We start from the raw sequence: 16,873 nt of genomic DNA, 5'->3' as shown, positions 1-16,873 counted from the left end.
CGGCGTTGCTTAGGCCCACCTGCCTAGGCCTAGCGTCGGGATGCGTCGCAACTTCTTCAGGAGTGCCGACGTGTCATCCCGAGGAGATTAGAACGTGCCGGTCTGCCACAGAAGGGGGATCCTCTCTGGGGTGCCTAGTCCTGCCGTGAGAAGCTGCAGCCCGTCCGGGAGCCTCGCCCGAACTTGCCGAGGTCGACGGCCACACCTTGGACGGCCAGCGTCGCGGACTCAACCAGACCCCCAAGTCTCCCGTCGCCAGAGCGGAGCTGGCGATGCGACCTTCCTGACCCGGTGCCACGTCGAAACTCAACGGACCGCGCCGTTCATCCCTCGACTATGCCTCGGTTCGTGCGCCTCGCGCTTGCGCCGTTCGGAACGCTCCGCCAACTTCTTCGTCCTCTTCTTTCGCCACGGGTGACCTCTTACATGTGACAGTACGTACCTCAAGAACGCTGTCAAATGTAAGCACAACATACATGAGTAGTAAGCGGAGGCATTTCCTTGCGAGTTTCGTGAGCGAAGATTGCCAATAAGAATAAGCTTAAAGCATAGCTTGCAGTGGCGCCGAGAACGATTTGCTGCGTTTTATTGCGTTAGCAATTATATGGACACTTCCACCGGATTTCTGCCGCCGGCGTCGCCGTCGCCGTGAGGTTCCGTACAGATAAAATCTTCGCCGCGCGCCGTATGTCCGAGCGGTAGCGTGCGGAGACGCACGCTGTCACGGAGAGCGAACGCACTCAATCTTCCACGCGCAAGCAAGGAAGCGGGAAGCGAGCGCTGGAGGGAGCGGGGGGGGGTACGCACTTCTACTCTGCCAACAACCGCGCTCGTCGCTCGCTCACACCGTCTCTTATCTCCACACGGCTCTGACCTTTATGCGCTGTGCATTCGCCGCTCAGTTTCCGTTGAAACGATAGACCGCATATACGCTGCGGCGTATATGCGCTTGCTGCGAGCGTTTTGACAGCCGTTATCTGCAGTCATTCAGTGTGATCTATTCATGTTTGTTTGTGCGCGCTCACACCACAGTTAGTAATAGTCGGGCCACATTTTCCAACGCACGCTACAAAAGCAATGCTGCCCGGATCGGCAGTGCAGCACTACAGGTGTGTCCTTCGCACGCGCAGCCCACGGGCAGCGCTTCTCATCATCATCATCACCACCGTTTCACACGCGCCTTCTCGTGGTCATCGAGTCTCTCTTCATGTCGGTCTACTTACGCCGCAGCACACCTGCTTACTTAATCAGCTCATGTTTACTACAATTCATATTGCTGCCAAAGCCGCTCACCTTACTTCGTATGACATTGCTGTGTTGCTATCGCATTCATTGCTTCGCCCTTAGGGCGAAACTGTGACATTTTTTATTTAACCTGGTTTATTGGGCTTCCGGCGTATTCTTGCGTTCCTTCTGCACTGGGACAAGACAACACTGCACTATTAGAGTACGGCAAAGTGAGAAATTGTTTCCCAGTATACGACGCAATTAGGCTTATGGCACGGGACCGAGACTTAAGACGCAGTTAGCGAAAAACAGCTCGGCCGTCCTGGCGCAGTTAATTCGAGTTAACGAATTGTGCTGGGACATGGTTCCGACGCTTCCTAGGAGATTATTGTACCTTATTTTGGTTCTGTTGAGGCACACTGGCCGCACAGTGCGCCGTGATGCAGTTAGCGAGAACCAACTCTGTCGTGGTGCGCAGTGCAGTGCATCTTACTAGGAGAAGTTTGTGCCACTTTCTCTGACGCCAGACATTACTAAAGAGTAATTTCGTTACTTTTTGGGGTACTTTTGAGGCATGCTGGCCGCACAGGGCACCGTCAGGCTCCGTGACGCAGTTAGCGAGAACCAACTCGGTCGTGGTGCGCAGTGTAGTGCATCTTACTAGGAGAAGTTTGTGCCGCTTTCTCTGACGCCAGACATTACTAAAGAGTAACTTCCTTACTTTTGGGGGTACGTTTGAGGCACGCTGGCTGCACAGGGAACCGTCAGGCAGCGTGACGCAGTTAACAAGAAACAACTCGGTCGTGGTGCTCAGTGTAGTGCATCTTACTAGAAGTTTGTGCCGCTTTCTCTGACGCCAGACATTACTAAAGAGTAATTTCGTTACTTTTTGGGGTACTTTTGAGGCACGCTGGCCGCGCAGCGCGCTGTGGCGCAGTTAGCGATAAGCAGCTCGGCCGTGTTGACAGTTAGTTTGCCGTGTAATGAATCTTAGAGGGACAAGTTTGTGACGTTTTTTGTGGCCACGCAACAGCATATGCCTTCTTTCGGTACTCACGCCTGTCGAAAACGCGATGGGCGATTGCCAAGTGTGATAACATGGGAGTGTGTTGCTGGCGCAGGCAGAACGCGCGAAAGATAACGCCCAGGAACATATCAGAAACTTGTAATTCGAAAATTCCGTCTTCTAAAGGACTGAAAACAGTCTTTGCACCCACTCATTTGTCTTGAGTGCGAGTAGAAGGCATTCTGCGAACGTCTAGCATGGTCCGGATGGGGGCCTCTGTTGCCTCCGTCTGTGTATGTAGCGTACCGTCGCGTCGCCCGAGGCCAAGTTTTAGAAACGCGAAGTCACCCGTAAATAATAATGCCCAGAAATGGGGTAATGCTTGCATGAAAATCAGATGTTTTTATATTTTATGGTATTGTTTGGGATGAGTCGGGTGTTTTCTACGCCATGTATGTAAAAGCGAATTTATTTTGTTTGTAACGCCGCCCATTGACCGCTTTCGCACGTTTCGACTCTACACGCAGTATTCCTATATCTAAATACCAAATGATACATGCTTGTAACATGCTGTTATATGCTTGTAACATGCTTGTAATTTGCTTTTTTCACCTGATGCCGTCTGGTGGAGCTTCAAACGGGAACTACTGCTTACATGGAGTCACAACGTTGGATGAACGCACAAAAAGCGCGGAACGAGCTTTTATATAGAGATTTGATGGGACTTGATAAGATCGTTCGCAATCATTTTTACCAAATAATAAACCGATTCCGCACAAAGACCGTGTGCGTTTGGGCAAAAAAAAAAACGCAGCTGGCGTGCTCGCTATAGCTTTCAAAATACGCTCGTCTACAACCGAAACGGTAAGTGATCTACGCCGACCGCTTGGCGCGCTGCTGTCAATTCGGGCGCTGGGCTCTATCAATGGGAGTGTCCCCTCTTGTTGAATTTCTTTCTCTATGGTAGTACTTTATGGAAGACACACGGGCACCGGGGATTACACTGGAACTTTCGATGACTCATCTATAAAAGCTGACGCGTATCGCCGATGATCGTTTTTTTTTTTTTGTCGACGACTGACGATTGTGCTCGCCGCTCTTGTTGTCAAGTGCGTTACTTTCTTTGCTGGCCGCAGGATCTCCCAATAAAGAATCACTTTCTTCATTCACAGCTTTAGCACCATTTTCGTCACCGTGACTACTACGCGACAATATAGATATGGCATTTGAGACAATAACTAACTGTTTGGTCAGTTTTCGTTAAATGTTCAAGGCAATCGCGGAGGTGAAAATAAGCAATGGTCTACAATGTGGAGGTAGCTCTCGGCTTCGATGGAGAGGTTCCATCATAGCTGTACACAGCTGTGTCGTAGCTGGGTCTCGAATTGGTTGAGAATAAAGGAGCATACATGCGACTGATCAAATGGTGATTGCAGCTGGCGGATGGTGTACTCGTTCCGTGGCACTATATCGGCACCCGCAAAGCGCTTCGTGATACGGCGGGCAAATCGTATTAGAAATTTTATCATGAAAATACCGAAATACCGCGGCGAAACGCCGTGGTGCGAAGACCATGTGATTCAACATAGTCCAAGGCCCTAAATGAATCGAAATGCCCGCTGCAAACGCGTACCTTACGCTGTTAGTTCGGTGGCAGGGAGGGACCTCGCATGACGTTGCGAAGCACCTGCGTGCCAGTGGGGGTCATTGGAGCGCGAGACTGGGTCTAGGTCGTGCGCCGTTGTCGTCCGCTTTTCATCGCTGTCATGTGAATGCCAGCTGCGAAGCGATTTCATCGACGTCATTATTCACGTTAATTACTCTCGCGCGATCACGTCCGTGAACCGATTTTAAGCGAACAGACGGGCCTGCCCGCACGCGTGGTCGCGCCAGCGCATTGGGGCCATGGTCGTGTCCTCTATTCTTGCAAATGTTTGCTAAACACAAGCCGGGTCTCTCGCAAGCACAAACGCAAGCTTCACCTAGACGGGTTCCCACAGAGCGGGAAATTAGGGGGGGCTGTGAAGTAAAGCGATTCGAAACTGTTGCTTAACTATTTGTGCAATGAGTCCTCCCCGATTGTGCAAGATATTTTCTGGCCACCCCCACATCGCCTGTATGTACCGTGACGATGGGAAAACCTCGAAACCTAATATCACCTGCACACCCTGATTATGCATGACGATACCGAACGAAACAAAAACATTTCTTTCCGATTCGTCGCCTTTCTCACCATTAGCCTTCCGAGATTGGTCAAGATGTTCTCGGGTGGCACCCACTTAGCCTGTTAGTCCGGCGACGTCACAAAAGCGCGAAAAACTCACCACGCAAAAGTGACGTTATGCGTTACACATACTTTAATACGCCGAACGAAACTGGGGCGGAATTCACTAATCGAACTTAAGAAAAATTTTGGCGTAAGACAAACCTTACGATAAAAGCATACGGACAAAGTTAAAACTGTTCGTAAGATCAGCAAGCTTGCGATGCCCGCCGCTGCAAACACGAGCACTGTAGTCGAAAAAATGCGTATATGTAAGGGTAGCACAGATGCGAACTTCAGTACTTCCGCCAATAGAGAGCGTAAGTCGATTCACAAAACCTTAACAGCCGTCGCAGATGACGACTTAAGAGAAAAATTCTATGATAGGGAGGTAGCAGTCTTACGAACATAATTTTGTCTATCTGCGCCGCTCGAGCTGACACAGGCATGCGTTGGAACGGGCTGTTGCGGCTGATTGGCCAGACGCCACAATTGATAGCCGGGGATGGCGCCTGCTTATATTTTTGTGGCGCGCTCCGATTTGTCCTCTCAACATAGCACTGAGCTGTTTCAGTGCTTAATGGCTTGAGCATGCGCTGCTGTGGAAGGCAGTAATGTGCGGCGAATTCCTGCCCAATGTCTGATAGGCTGCTTGGATTTCATGCGCGCACTAGCCTGAATTTACATACTCGTCATGACACTGTATTGGGTGTTAGCGAATGTAAGTGTGGTGTGTAGTGTTCGTCCCTGACAACCGTCAAATTTGTCATTGATGTGTTTTGAACGCAATTTAAACGTATTTTTTCTAGTTTGAGCTTTCTCTTGGCCATCGGGCTTCGAATGATTATTTTTTCCAAAGCTCTGAGGCTATGATTCCCTACGCGATATGAAACAATGAAAAAACGCCTAAACGTTTCTAATTATTAAAAATTGTTGCTGTTGCACCATTCGCTGTCGTCTTCTGTGCTGTTAGCCTCAGCATTCTATTATGCAGCTCATAGTTTTATTTCAGCACTAAGTTGAAGCCACATAGTGTCTGTACCCACGATGTTGCTCATTCTGTGGCCTACGGTGTGAACCAAGGAATGCGTACGTCGGATGGCAATCCTGTCAATGCTATGAATCGGGACGTCAATACGATGACATATCAATAGAAATAGCGATTAACTCACGTACCAGCATTGATACAAAAATCATGGGGACTGCTGGAACAAGAGTGATGGTGTGAAATAACAGACACCTCGCGAACGAAGTGAACAATTGCCGCATGAGTCAAAACACAGACACACACACACACACACACACACACACACACACACACACACACACGGGCGCCGGGCGCCGGGCACCGCTTGAATAACACCACCCCACCTTGGCATGCAGTGACTGCTCTGAGCAAAGTGTGTCGGTGTCACAAGATCGACGAGTTGAATCGATTTGATCCGAAACCAGCTGGAATGTTGTACCGCTATGTGCTTCAAGTACGGTGCTGTGTAGTATTCTGATGGGCACTTGAGGGTGTGCTCTTATGAGGCTGGTAAATTTATGGCACCATTGGTGCTGAGCATCGTGGTGATGTTGACTGATTAGCCTTGACTTCTATGAGGTGCCACTTGGGCTATGTCAGACAGTGTAGCTAAGAGCTCCAGGCCCTGACATCGTCAGCCTATTATTTATTACCGGTGTCCTAAATTGATGTGTGCGCCCCTTTGTGCATTTCGCCTTTGTCGGAATGCGGCAGCCTGAACCTGCAAGAAAAAGCTCTTGACTTGGCGCGAAGCGTCATGGTCTCTTATCAGCTGAGGAGAAGCTAAGAAGCGATCAACGCTGATACGATGTCAAAGTGTGTTAAGCAGCGAAAGTTTCAGGTGTGGAGGTTGAGTGAGTGAAACAAATTTATTGAGACTAGCGGATTGAGGCATGGGCCAAGGCCGCGCCAGGGGCGGTAGAGAGACCCTGTCTCCCGGCCGCCTCTGGAGCTTGCTGGATGGCCCATAGTTGATCTTGCAGATCTGAGCTGATCAGCGAGGCTTTCCACCGCACCCCAAGCTGTTCTGGGGAGACTGCATTTTTATCTTGAATATGTGCGCAATCCCATAGAATGTGTTCTAGGGTGACGTGTTCTGTCCTACTTAATTTGCACAAGTCATCTGGACTTGTGCAAATCAAGTTCGGGGTAGATGCGATGTAGGAGCACCAGGTTGGGGAAGGTTCTAGTTTGAAGTCGCCTCCAGTCAACCGCCTGAGATCCGTCTAATTTGGAGCTAGGAGGTGGGAATATGCACCTCGAGTTTTGGTAGAAGCGGGCGATGTCGCATAATCTGAACATTCTGTCCCTCTCCTTCCAAGCCTCCCCTCCCGTTCCTTTGGGGGAAGCTTCTTCGCGAGCGGGGTAAATGAGACCTCGCGCGACGCGGTGGGCTTCCTCGTTGAGGTTGGGAGCGGGGGACTCACAAGAGGTGTGGGCTGGGAACCAAATAATGTATCTGTCTTCGAATTACTCTGATGATATGAACTGGCTTTCCCGTGGAGTATGTTAGCGGCCTCGGGCGATATTGTTCCTCGCGCATAGTTTCTGATGGCGAACTGCGAGTCGCTGGTGACGTATCTACATTTGGGGGAATTTAAAGGCCTGAGCGATAGCTACTTCTCTGCAATTTCACTATTATTAGAGCGTATCGATCACGCGCTTATGCACTCGTGGTCGGAGTTTATTACTACTGCAACGTAGGACTCGTGACTCGGTTACTCCGCTGCGTCCATGAACAATGCCTCCTTGTCTCTACCGTATGCCTTGAGTAGAGCTTTAGCTCTGCTTTCCCTCCTTCCCTGATCAAGTTCGGGGTACATGTTTTTGGGCAGAATGGGGGCCTGGACCTTTTCCCTGATTACCTTGGGAACCGACACTTTACATCCTTGCTGATTGTAATAGCTTATTCCTAATTTGCTGAGGATACGCCTGCCCGTGCGCGAACCGGCTAGTCTCTCCAACTGAGCAATCTGTTGAGCCTCTATCAGCTCCTCTGACGTGTTGTGTACGTCCAGTTGAAGTAGTCGCTCGGTGCTGGTGCCATCTGGAAGGCCGAGAGCTTGCTTGTACGCCTTTCGTATGAGAGTGTTGATCTTAGCTTTTTCGGCTGAATACCAATTGAGGTATGCTGCCACGTATATAATGTGACTTATGGTGAAGGAATATATAAGTCTGGTGACGTTAGCTTCTTTCATTCTCTGGTGTTTGTGACTCTCTTGATCAGACTTATTGCGTTGGTGACTTTGGTTACTAGCTTCTTGACGGTTTCTACGTAGGTGCCCTTGGATTCGATGATGAGTCCTAGGATGCTCAACTGTTCCACTATGGGGATAGTCCTGCCGTTTTTGGTGCGAATTTGGATTTCTTCGTAGGCTCGGATCTGGTTGTAACCCTTGGGTGGTCTGCCTTTGAGCGTGGGTCGATAGAGGAGGAGTTCGGATTTATCCGGCAAACACTCAAGGCCAGTACCTTCGAGATACTCCTCGATCGTGTCGACGGCCTCCTGGAGTCTCTGCTCTATCTCTCCGTCGCTACCTTCAGACACCCAGATGGTGATATCATCTGCATATAAGGAGTGATGTATTCTGTGTATTCTGTATTCTTTGTATTGAAGAAAGTGTGTTCCATCAGCTTTCCAGCGCAGGACGTGAGTGAAATGCAGCGTAAGTTCGACAGATCGGGGTGTTTTACGGGCTTGGGGATAAGTATTCCTTAGGATCTTTCCATTGTGCTGGGATGGCGCCTTCAGCCCAACATTCGTTTATATATTGGTTTATGTTCTCTATTGCTTGACCGTCTAGGTTCCGGAGAGTTCTATTGGTGATCCCGTCTGGTCCCGGTGCGGATTTAGTGTTGAGATTCTGTAGCGCTGCCATAATTTCAGCTACGGTGAACTCCTCGTCTAGGAGTGCGTTTGTGCATCCGGTATATTGCCCGTGCTCTATGACGAGGTTTATGGGGATATATGTGTTGCTAGCCTCGGCGATAAAGTCCTCCTCGCTACGTAGTGAAGTTTTCTATCATAATTTGAGAGTGTTGATAGCAACGGCGTCTTTCTGCATTTCTTTGTTAGGTTTTTAGGGCTGTTTAACAGCTCTGAGTGCCTTCGACAGTTATCCTATGTGAAGCGAGCCCACTATAAGTCCTCGGTTGGCGCTTGACGACGTCCTAGACCAATCCCTTAGACGGTACGGGCTGGCAAATGAGCTGATATTGAGCCTATGCGTGGCATTAGAACCGTACCTGCAACCGTGTGCCGCGTCATCACATGCCATCCAGGTGAACTTACGGGTGCAGTGTGCCTTGCCGTGAGGCCATACGAACTATATGTTATCGATAAGTTTTTTTTTTATTTCCGTAATTAGTATCTCAATAAAGACACTTAGTAGGTTTGTAATGTGGTGGTGGTGGTAGGGCTATATTCAGGCGAAGTGAGCATGGCAGACCTGGTCGGCAATTGTTACAACTCAGCGTCTCTTTCTGCGCCGAATATGTCACCATGTGTCGAACAGTTCTGTCTCTCGCAGAAATGTGAGCAGAATGCGTTACACTTTCACTGCAATTCTTTTTGACGGAGGTGCGGTGAATGGGCGAGCATGGTTGAGCTTGTCGGCGCTGTAGCAGACGCCCGTAAAAGGGAGCTGTCGAATAGGGGCGTGCAGTGGTTTGCGGTAAGAATATAACCTCGACTACATTTGCATGATGTGCTATCAGTTGACCGCACTTCCTTCATTTGTTGTGGTTAATTCCTGGCTTTGCTTCCTCCTCACTCTCATACGACGCCGTAAGTTAAACGCGCTGCCTCTTCGGTTGCACCCTTATCTCAGTGTAGGAACTTTTTGGCTAAGAAATTGCGTACGAACAGCGCAGCTTAGTGAATTCCGCCTGATTCTTTTTTTTTTCGATATAGCCGTATAAGGCCCCGTTCCGAAAGGAACGAGGATGTCTACGCACCGATCGCTCCGGCACATGCTATTCAGAGCTGCCTGGGAGAATAGACTTATTTGCGTATAATAAATTTCGTTTTTTGTGGCAATATAACGTTCTGGAGCCCTTTAGGCACATATACGACATTGTTTTGCCAACTCTTGTCCGCTGAGGACCCATTTTAGTGCCATTTCTAACCTACCGTTGCAGGCCGCCGCGATTTTCTACCAGTCAACGCAAGTTAAGCAAGGGAAAGTGGGCCAATCACGGACGTACGCACCACCCTCCTCATGAGGTTATCTACTTTCACTGTCCTAGCTCGGCCCGCGAAATCATCTGCATTTCTGCGTGCTCCTCGCCTTTTGTCAGCCAATTAGATAAGAAAAACCCGTCAAAGTAAACAATGCTATTGGCTTTGAATGCAAATGAACATGACCTTCTATATATAAATCAGGAGAGCCTTTGAAATGGTGGTTCAGACAACGTGGCAGGTCACCGCCTGATCCTTGCGTCAGCCGTTACATAAATCTGTCGTCATGAGAGTGCAATAAAAACTGACTGGAATAGTTTTACGCTTTAGGCACCAGCATGCTATTTTTATTGTGCAGAGCACAGGTGCGCTCATGCATTGTTTCTACTTTGACGGTCGATTGACAACATTCACGTGACGTCACGCACCCACCTTACCACTGTGTCGGGGCACGAACTAGCGACTACGAGCACTTCAGTCCAATCCATCTTATTGAAAGCTTTCACGTGACGTTACGGACCCAGTTTATCATCGTGTCGGTGCACCAACATGGCGGCTACAATGACGTCAGTGCAAGCCATCTATATGCAGTGCTACATAAGTCGGCTTTTCGGCGGGCGCGGGAATTGAGGCGGCGCTGTCGCGGTGAATTTGCTGAACGATAGCGGCAAATACGCAGCAGTCGGTGGTTTTCGGCTAACGCTATGCTAAAGTACGGTACACCTGCAAGTCGATGAATGGTCCTTGCCGCGACGAGCATTCGCGATAAGCATGCAATCCTCGGACACCGCCATCTGCCGGTAATTGGATGCTGGAAATTGGTAAGTCGAAGTCGGAATTGACGTCGTCGATGCTTCGTGTGAGTTTTACACAAACCACCTGGTCTCACGCGCTGTTGAGTGTATGTACCATGTTTGAGGCTGATCATCATCATTGTCCTGTACGAATAATTTGTGCCACCGACGCATTTTTCCCGAGCATGACAACGGAATATTGCACGTGAACACCATGCCATCCTGTGAACAGCAATTTTTATGCGATGCCCGTAATGTCATCCTCGTCGGCTACGGTATTGGTTGTTCTGGCCTTCAAAATACATGCACAGCAGCCGATGCTCTGAGTCCGTATGGAGCGCAATAGATTGCACTAAGTGCTCAGCGCTCGCCTTGCGCGGTACCACCAGAAAAAGCGCAACTTTTTTGCATAGCTAGCAATGGTACTTTTGAAAAATTATCCAGATTTTTGTTTAGCATTAGGTATACTACGCCTCCCCGCCATGATGGAATTCAGCGGAAAGACAATCTGCGATACCTGTGAGTGGTGCTCTCGCAGTTTTAGAACATATATTCTCATTTGACGGCAGAATTGCTTGAAGTGCAGTAGAAAGACAACTCTTCAACATGACAGAATCTTTCTATTTTTGTCGAACACTGGAGCCTGCAATACGCTTCTTGTACCCTGTTTTATCTACGTGCTTCAATTGTTCTGCTGCTTGAGGTTGAAGATACAGGAGCTACTTCGTGTTTCCTCAGCTCTCTTTGGAGCTCTCATTGGGAAGCAATGAGACAATCTCTTTCTTCCTCTTGAACGGGGTTGCCTAGGCCTGGTCCAGATGTTTGTCACGTAGCTTGTCTCCAGCCTATTTTTCCTACTTAGGGCTGACGATACGTTCTCGCGAGTGATGTTGCAGCTTCATTTTGTCCAATATCTTCCCGACGTGGTTGCAACAATGACCTCTGTGTAGTGCAACAGGTCGCTAGCGAGTGTTATTAAAAAGTTGATAAACTGCTTTTTATAAACGTTTGTTTTAGCGTGTCGAGAATATTTTTTGACGCACCGCCTGCAGGAAATTACTGCCTTCTCTTCTGGATATGTGGATACCAAGATGTATTCAAACGCGTACGCCGATTGTACTTGGCGCCAGGCGCTCCACCACTTTTTTATAGTGCACCCAGCAACCCTCCCAGTTAAGACATAGGTGAGAGGTGACTGTGTGCCATTGTGAACAAATTGCCGCTTAGTTCAAGTGAAGAGACCATGAAACACTTCATATCCTGACCTTATAAGTACCTTGAAGAAAGATATTGATGGAACACTCCTCTCAATTCGGTCTTGGGTTTTAAATAACTCCGAAGATCGCGATGTGACCTGTCCATAATAGTTGGTCTCATATTCTCTGGAAAAGTAGGACGTGCGATGGGCATAGAGAAACCCCGTGATAAACAAAATAGTTTTCTTTTTTTCTGGAAAGCATGGCATATATGCATAGCGTGTATGCGGCTTAAGGACCTCCGCCACGAAGAATGTTTTCGTTAGGTGCATGTGTTTGCCGGCCTGAGTATTAACTGTGTGTGTACCTAAATGTCATTGGTTCTAGGGGCCACTTTTCTCTTTTCCAATCAATAAAAATAACAAATTGCATCATATCAAAGTTGTTAATGGGTCCGATACTGAAATAGATTACTCCGATGACGAGAATTCAAGTGGAGGCTGTCATGGAAAAATTTATTTTTGTTTGTGCTATGGCGATGTTGAAGCTCGGGATGATGAGGCGGGCTTGCGACCAAAAACTAACATCGTTGATGACAGCAGCTATTGTCAGCATAATGAAATGGACGGACAGACAAGGAAACCCAATTTCTGCTGCTGTCGCAGCAAAATTTATTTCTAGTCAAATTAAAACATTTCAGCCGTACCGTTTGGCAGAGACGACCACTGTGCCGAACAGAACACGTAAAAAAAGTTTCGTTGTTATCCAAGAAGATTCTTTGTTAACGATATTTTGCTAGAGTTTCCATTTGAAATGGTTCACCACCTCTTGCAGAGCAGTAGATTAGTACTCCAATATAAAGTGCTGCACCAAAATGCTTACCTGGTCAATCCTCTTTATGGCACCTGACAGCCCTGGATCACATCCTCTGTACCATATTGTTATCGCAATCCCCAATAAAGTGCACGAAGTGTATGGCAGAGTAAGTAAGAGCGCCCCAGAGAGCACGGTTCTGCAATGACACAGAGAGAATAGAGAAAAACACGTGGAGCGCCTTCTTTGTTGAACGATTCTACGGCAAGGTTCAATAACTTTGGTGGTCTTCAGTAGTGCATACCACTGCATACCCCTTTTTAATGGCTCTGATCTCCACTAGAAACATACTTCAGGCAAAAAAATATTGTTATTTTAGCAAGCAATCCATTTTTAGACTATTCGGGAAAACATATTTTTTTCAACATTATACTCCAGAACTAGTCAGATTTTTCCGTCTAATTTTCTTATTATCCGCAGTAGTTAACGAAACATTTCTTGCCAGTCGCTCGCTTCAATTAGTTTTCGAAAATACTGTGCAGCAGATGATTTTCTTTTTTTAAACGCAGCTTTGTAGGAAAACCCTGTCATACTTTGCTGGACGCGACTTCTGTTGCTGCTGTTGCTGTTTTGCCGAAGAGCTCATACACAGGAAGGTCTCGTACAACGGGCAGCATTCATAGAACGAATAGGCTTGTATGTATCACCTATACAACACGTGCAGATGTACCGGTTGCCGGCTCTGTTTTTTTTTAGGTATTACACGGTGAAACAACAAACAGTATCTACATATTCTCAGGCAGAGAAATTAACGCCCCCAATAGCACAAATACTTTAACAAAGCGGATCGTTCTATGCCTTCTTTCGCGTAGTTTGGCACGTCTGCTGGCGCGGCCCCTTTTAAGTAAATCAGGCCAGTGAAAAAGATAGTAAAATTATTAACTGGGCTGATCCCGGAGATAGCGGGGTGAACTGTTGAGCGACCCCGGAGACGACGTATATGCAGTTGCGGGCATCGTCAGGGTTGCTTGGCGGGAAGAATTAGTTTTTTTTAGAGCTTTTAGTTCTGCATTTCACCAGCAAGTTGTGAAGTAATTATCTTTCTGATTAAAAATTTGAATCCTTGGTGATATCAGAAGCAGCCGTCGCAGTATGCAGGAAACAAAATTTCAAAGAAACTAGCTTAATTTCGTTTGATGTTGTGATTGGTGGAAACCTGACAGACTCGAAACCGCTACTGTCGTTCTTTTACGCCGAATAGAGAGGCGATGCAATTACAAAGTATTTCGCTTCAAACTCTGAAAGGGCACAAGATAATAAAGTGTTTTTTGAGGCCACAATTTTTAGCAGCGTTTAACAGGGAAATTATCTAACCGTCGGCATAACGATATTTTACATACCGTTTTCGGGAGCAAAGACGTACTGGAGAATCTGTTTAGAACAGTTGTTCTTGCATATGTATTAGCATGTTGACTATGCGATGCATGCAAGAGCACTAACATCCTAAATCAACCTTAGTTTATCTTAAGGAAGATAAAAAAATAGTGCACCAATAAAAAAGAATTATCTCCTCTCTTCAGCGAGAATATTGAATTCGTATGAAGAAATAAGAGAGAAATGCCACTGTGTTTAATTGTAATTCAGAGATAGAACGAGCTAAAGCGGAACCTTTAGCTGAGAAAAGTGAAAAAGTCACAGGCAGGCGAGGCACATGTAGCACAGGTCACAGTGTAAGCTGGTGGAGCGGCTCAAGAGTAGCTTCAATTTCGGCACCACGCCCACCAGGGTCTTCACGACAAAGTATCTTCGCCTTGTTTTGACGAGAACAACCTGAACTATCTGCCCGGCGTCGACGGCTAGCTGCGGCTTGTAATGCTCTCTGCACAACAGCCTGTTGAGCCCGATGATGCCTGGTTGTAGCCGCACACTTAGCTATACGATTTGCATCTTGAGCAGCGGTTCGTACCTTGCAAGGAGATGCCATGACGTGTACCGAAGACGTATCCAGAATACGTGGCGCGCATCTCACATCGGAATCACGTTTATTGCACGCCTCGTCTGAATCGCATCTCGTCGTCTGCGCCTGCGCACGCTGCGTTTGCAGGTACCTTAACTAGATGGCGCCACCATACTGGCGGAGGCTGGGGATCGCGTTCTTTTTTTATTGCGCACCTCGTCGGAATCACATCTCGTTGTTCGCGCGTGCGCACGCTGCGTTTGGAGGCGCCTTACATAGATTGCGCCACCATACTGGCGGAGGCTCAGAGGCGGCGGCGGCGGCGGACACCATCGCTAACGGAAAACGGCTATTGGAATAAGCCCATAACAGCTTACGCTGCAAAACGAAAAGCTTCGTCATTCCAGCACAATAATTGCATACCTTTGAGCTTGCTTCACTGACGCACATGCCATCATCCGCTGTACAACCATTTGGTCAAGACATAGTCGATATATTGCAAATGTTGTGGCTCCCACTACGCAGGACCATACGGTTTCGTCGCTGGTCAAGTCAAATCTGAAACTGTCAAAAGTAGCGACGTTTTGTATTCGGCTAGGTAGTATATAAAATCTCTAATGTGTAGTTGCGACTGGGGCTTCAGTTAGAAGGCTGCATAGATGTATAAAACTCCTCCTAATTCCAAAGAATCTTGCAACGCAAAGACGCATAAAAGAAAGTTTCGACTACATTACAGATAATAGAGGTAGGTTTTGTTCTTAGCTATTGTATTTGCATACAGAACAACAGTTATGTGTACAGAAAAACCAACAAAATGTGAAAGATCTAACGGCACCGCACTAGTAAAGCTGCGCCGTGCATTGCTAACAAAACGAATTCACTGTGTGCACCTAACGTATAGGTTCTATTATCGAAGCAAGAAATTCTGACAGAATTGGCTCGGTTTCTGGGTTACATAAATAAAAAATCATTAGCGTCTCCAAATGAGCAGGGGATTCATTAAATCTCCACAACTAGGGGCCAACTCAACTCCCTAAAGATTAACGGGGGATTGTTGCGGCATGCAGCATTTCAAAGTCCTTGATAATTGGCTAGTTTCACTAGGGATTGTAACGTGTTTTCTTGGGTCCTTGACTGCTTTATTTCTTGAAATTAGCATCCAACAGCCATAGACGAACCCTTCGAAAATGCTGCATTAGAGTGAAGACACATGCGGAACACGCCAAACATTATAAAACGTTCGAAAGGCAACCTCAGCGCCGTGTGTGTCCTTGTACTGCGCACCGCTACGAATAAGAAGAGAAAAGGACACTGCGGCGCAAGAATATATGCTCCTACCTGATGCGCCGACACCGCCTCAACCTCTCTTGATGTTGTGGCTAATGTTAAGGTTGCGAAAGAAAGGGGCGTCGACGCATCAGTCAACGACACAAGGAGACATAGCAAGGTGGCTACGTGAGCTAATTGTTGATTCATACTAATAGTAAACAGCGCAGAAAATGACGGTGAGGAAAAGCAACGAGACGGGACAAGTGCTGTCCCAAGACGCACAAGGACGCGATACCATTCGGATTAATTGTCTCAGAAAAGAGATCCTGACAAAGTGAGTTGGGGCTATTATTACAAAAGAAAGTTTAAACTTTTCACCGAAGAAGACACCTTCATGATTCAGAATTCAGGAGAGGTCGCAGAAGTTTTGAGGCAGCAGTCAGGTAGCTGCATCATAGCTTTCACGGTCGACATAAAAGACCTCTATCATCATTACGTACTTCCGAAAGATTTATTGAAGTATATTGAAGAAAGCATTGATAATTTCGGAGTGTAGCAATTCCAAAAGAAGGCTGGTATGAGCTCTCGTGGGTTGCCTGACATCTCTTATCGTTGCACCTCACGTCCACTTTCGTGAAATGGGATGACAATACTTACATTCAGACAAGTGTGCTTTCAATCGGGCCTGGCATAGCACCGTTTCTAAGTAACTTGTTCTTGGCGAAATGCGATGGAGCATTGAATGATCGGTTAAAGGACTCCTCCATAATTAGTGCATTCAGATACGTTGATTATTTTTGAATTGCTATTCGTCGTGATGCGGAAATTTTCCTGCCGCGCAGCTACTAGACGTAATTAGGCAAAGCCTCAGTTCGCCTCTGTTGACACAAGAGATGTCATAAGAGAACTCCATTCGGTTTTTATATATTAGTATGGTGTTCGCAGCAGGCCATACGCGCTGGTTATATTAGCCTCGTCCGCAGAAGCCACGCCTTTCATTCACAACTGGTCATTGTAAATTAGTAAAGAGGGCACTTGTGCAGCCATATTTCTCAAGCGCTCTACACAAGTCCTGCCACCACACCCTTGGAGGAACTTTCTATGCGCAGGCAAAACTTCTAAAAGGAGCAGGCTACCCAGA

At 47.4% G+C, this 16,873-nt stretch overlaps 1 protein-coding gene across 1 annotated transcript in view; it reads right to left on the bottom strand.

The window, feature by feature from the left end:
* LOC119452554 (sodium-coupled monocarboxylate transporter 1-like) overlaps positions 1-16,873 on the bottom strand; it is a 322,121-nt gene that overhangs the window by 257,568 nt on the left and 47,680 nt on the right. The window contains exons 6-7 of the mRNA XM_049668027.1: positions 14,887-15,027; positions 12,576-12,705 (exon numbers count right to left, since the gene is read on the bottom strand). Coding sequence (XP_049523984.1) covers positions 12,576-12,705; positions 14,887-15,027 — 271 coding nt within the window. The remainder of the gene's footprint in view (positions 1-12,575; positions 12,706-14,886; positions 15,028-16,873) is intronic.

This window comes from Dermacentor silvarum, chromosome 5 (genome assembly GCF_013339745.2).
Source record: "Dermacentor silvarum isolate Dsil-2018 chromosome 5, BIME_Dsil_1.4, whole genome shotgun sequence".
Taxonomy (NCBI): Eukaryota; Metazoa; Arthropoda; class Arachnida; order Ixodida; family Ixodidae; genus Dermacentor; species Dermacentor silvarum.
This window is presented reverse-complemented; position numbering and strand designations above follow the sequence as displayed.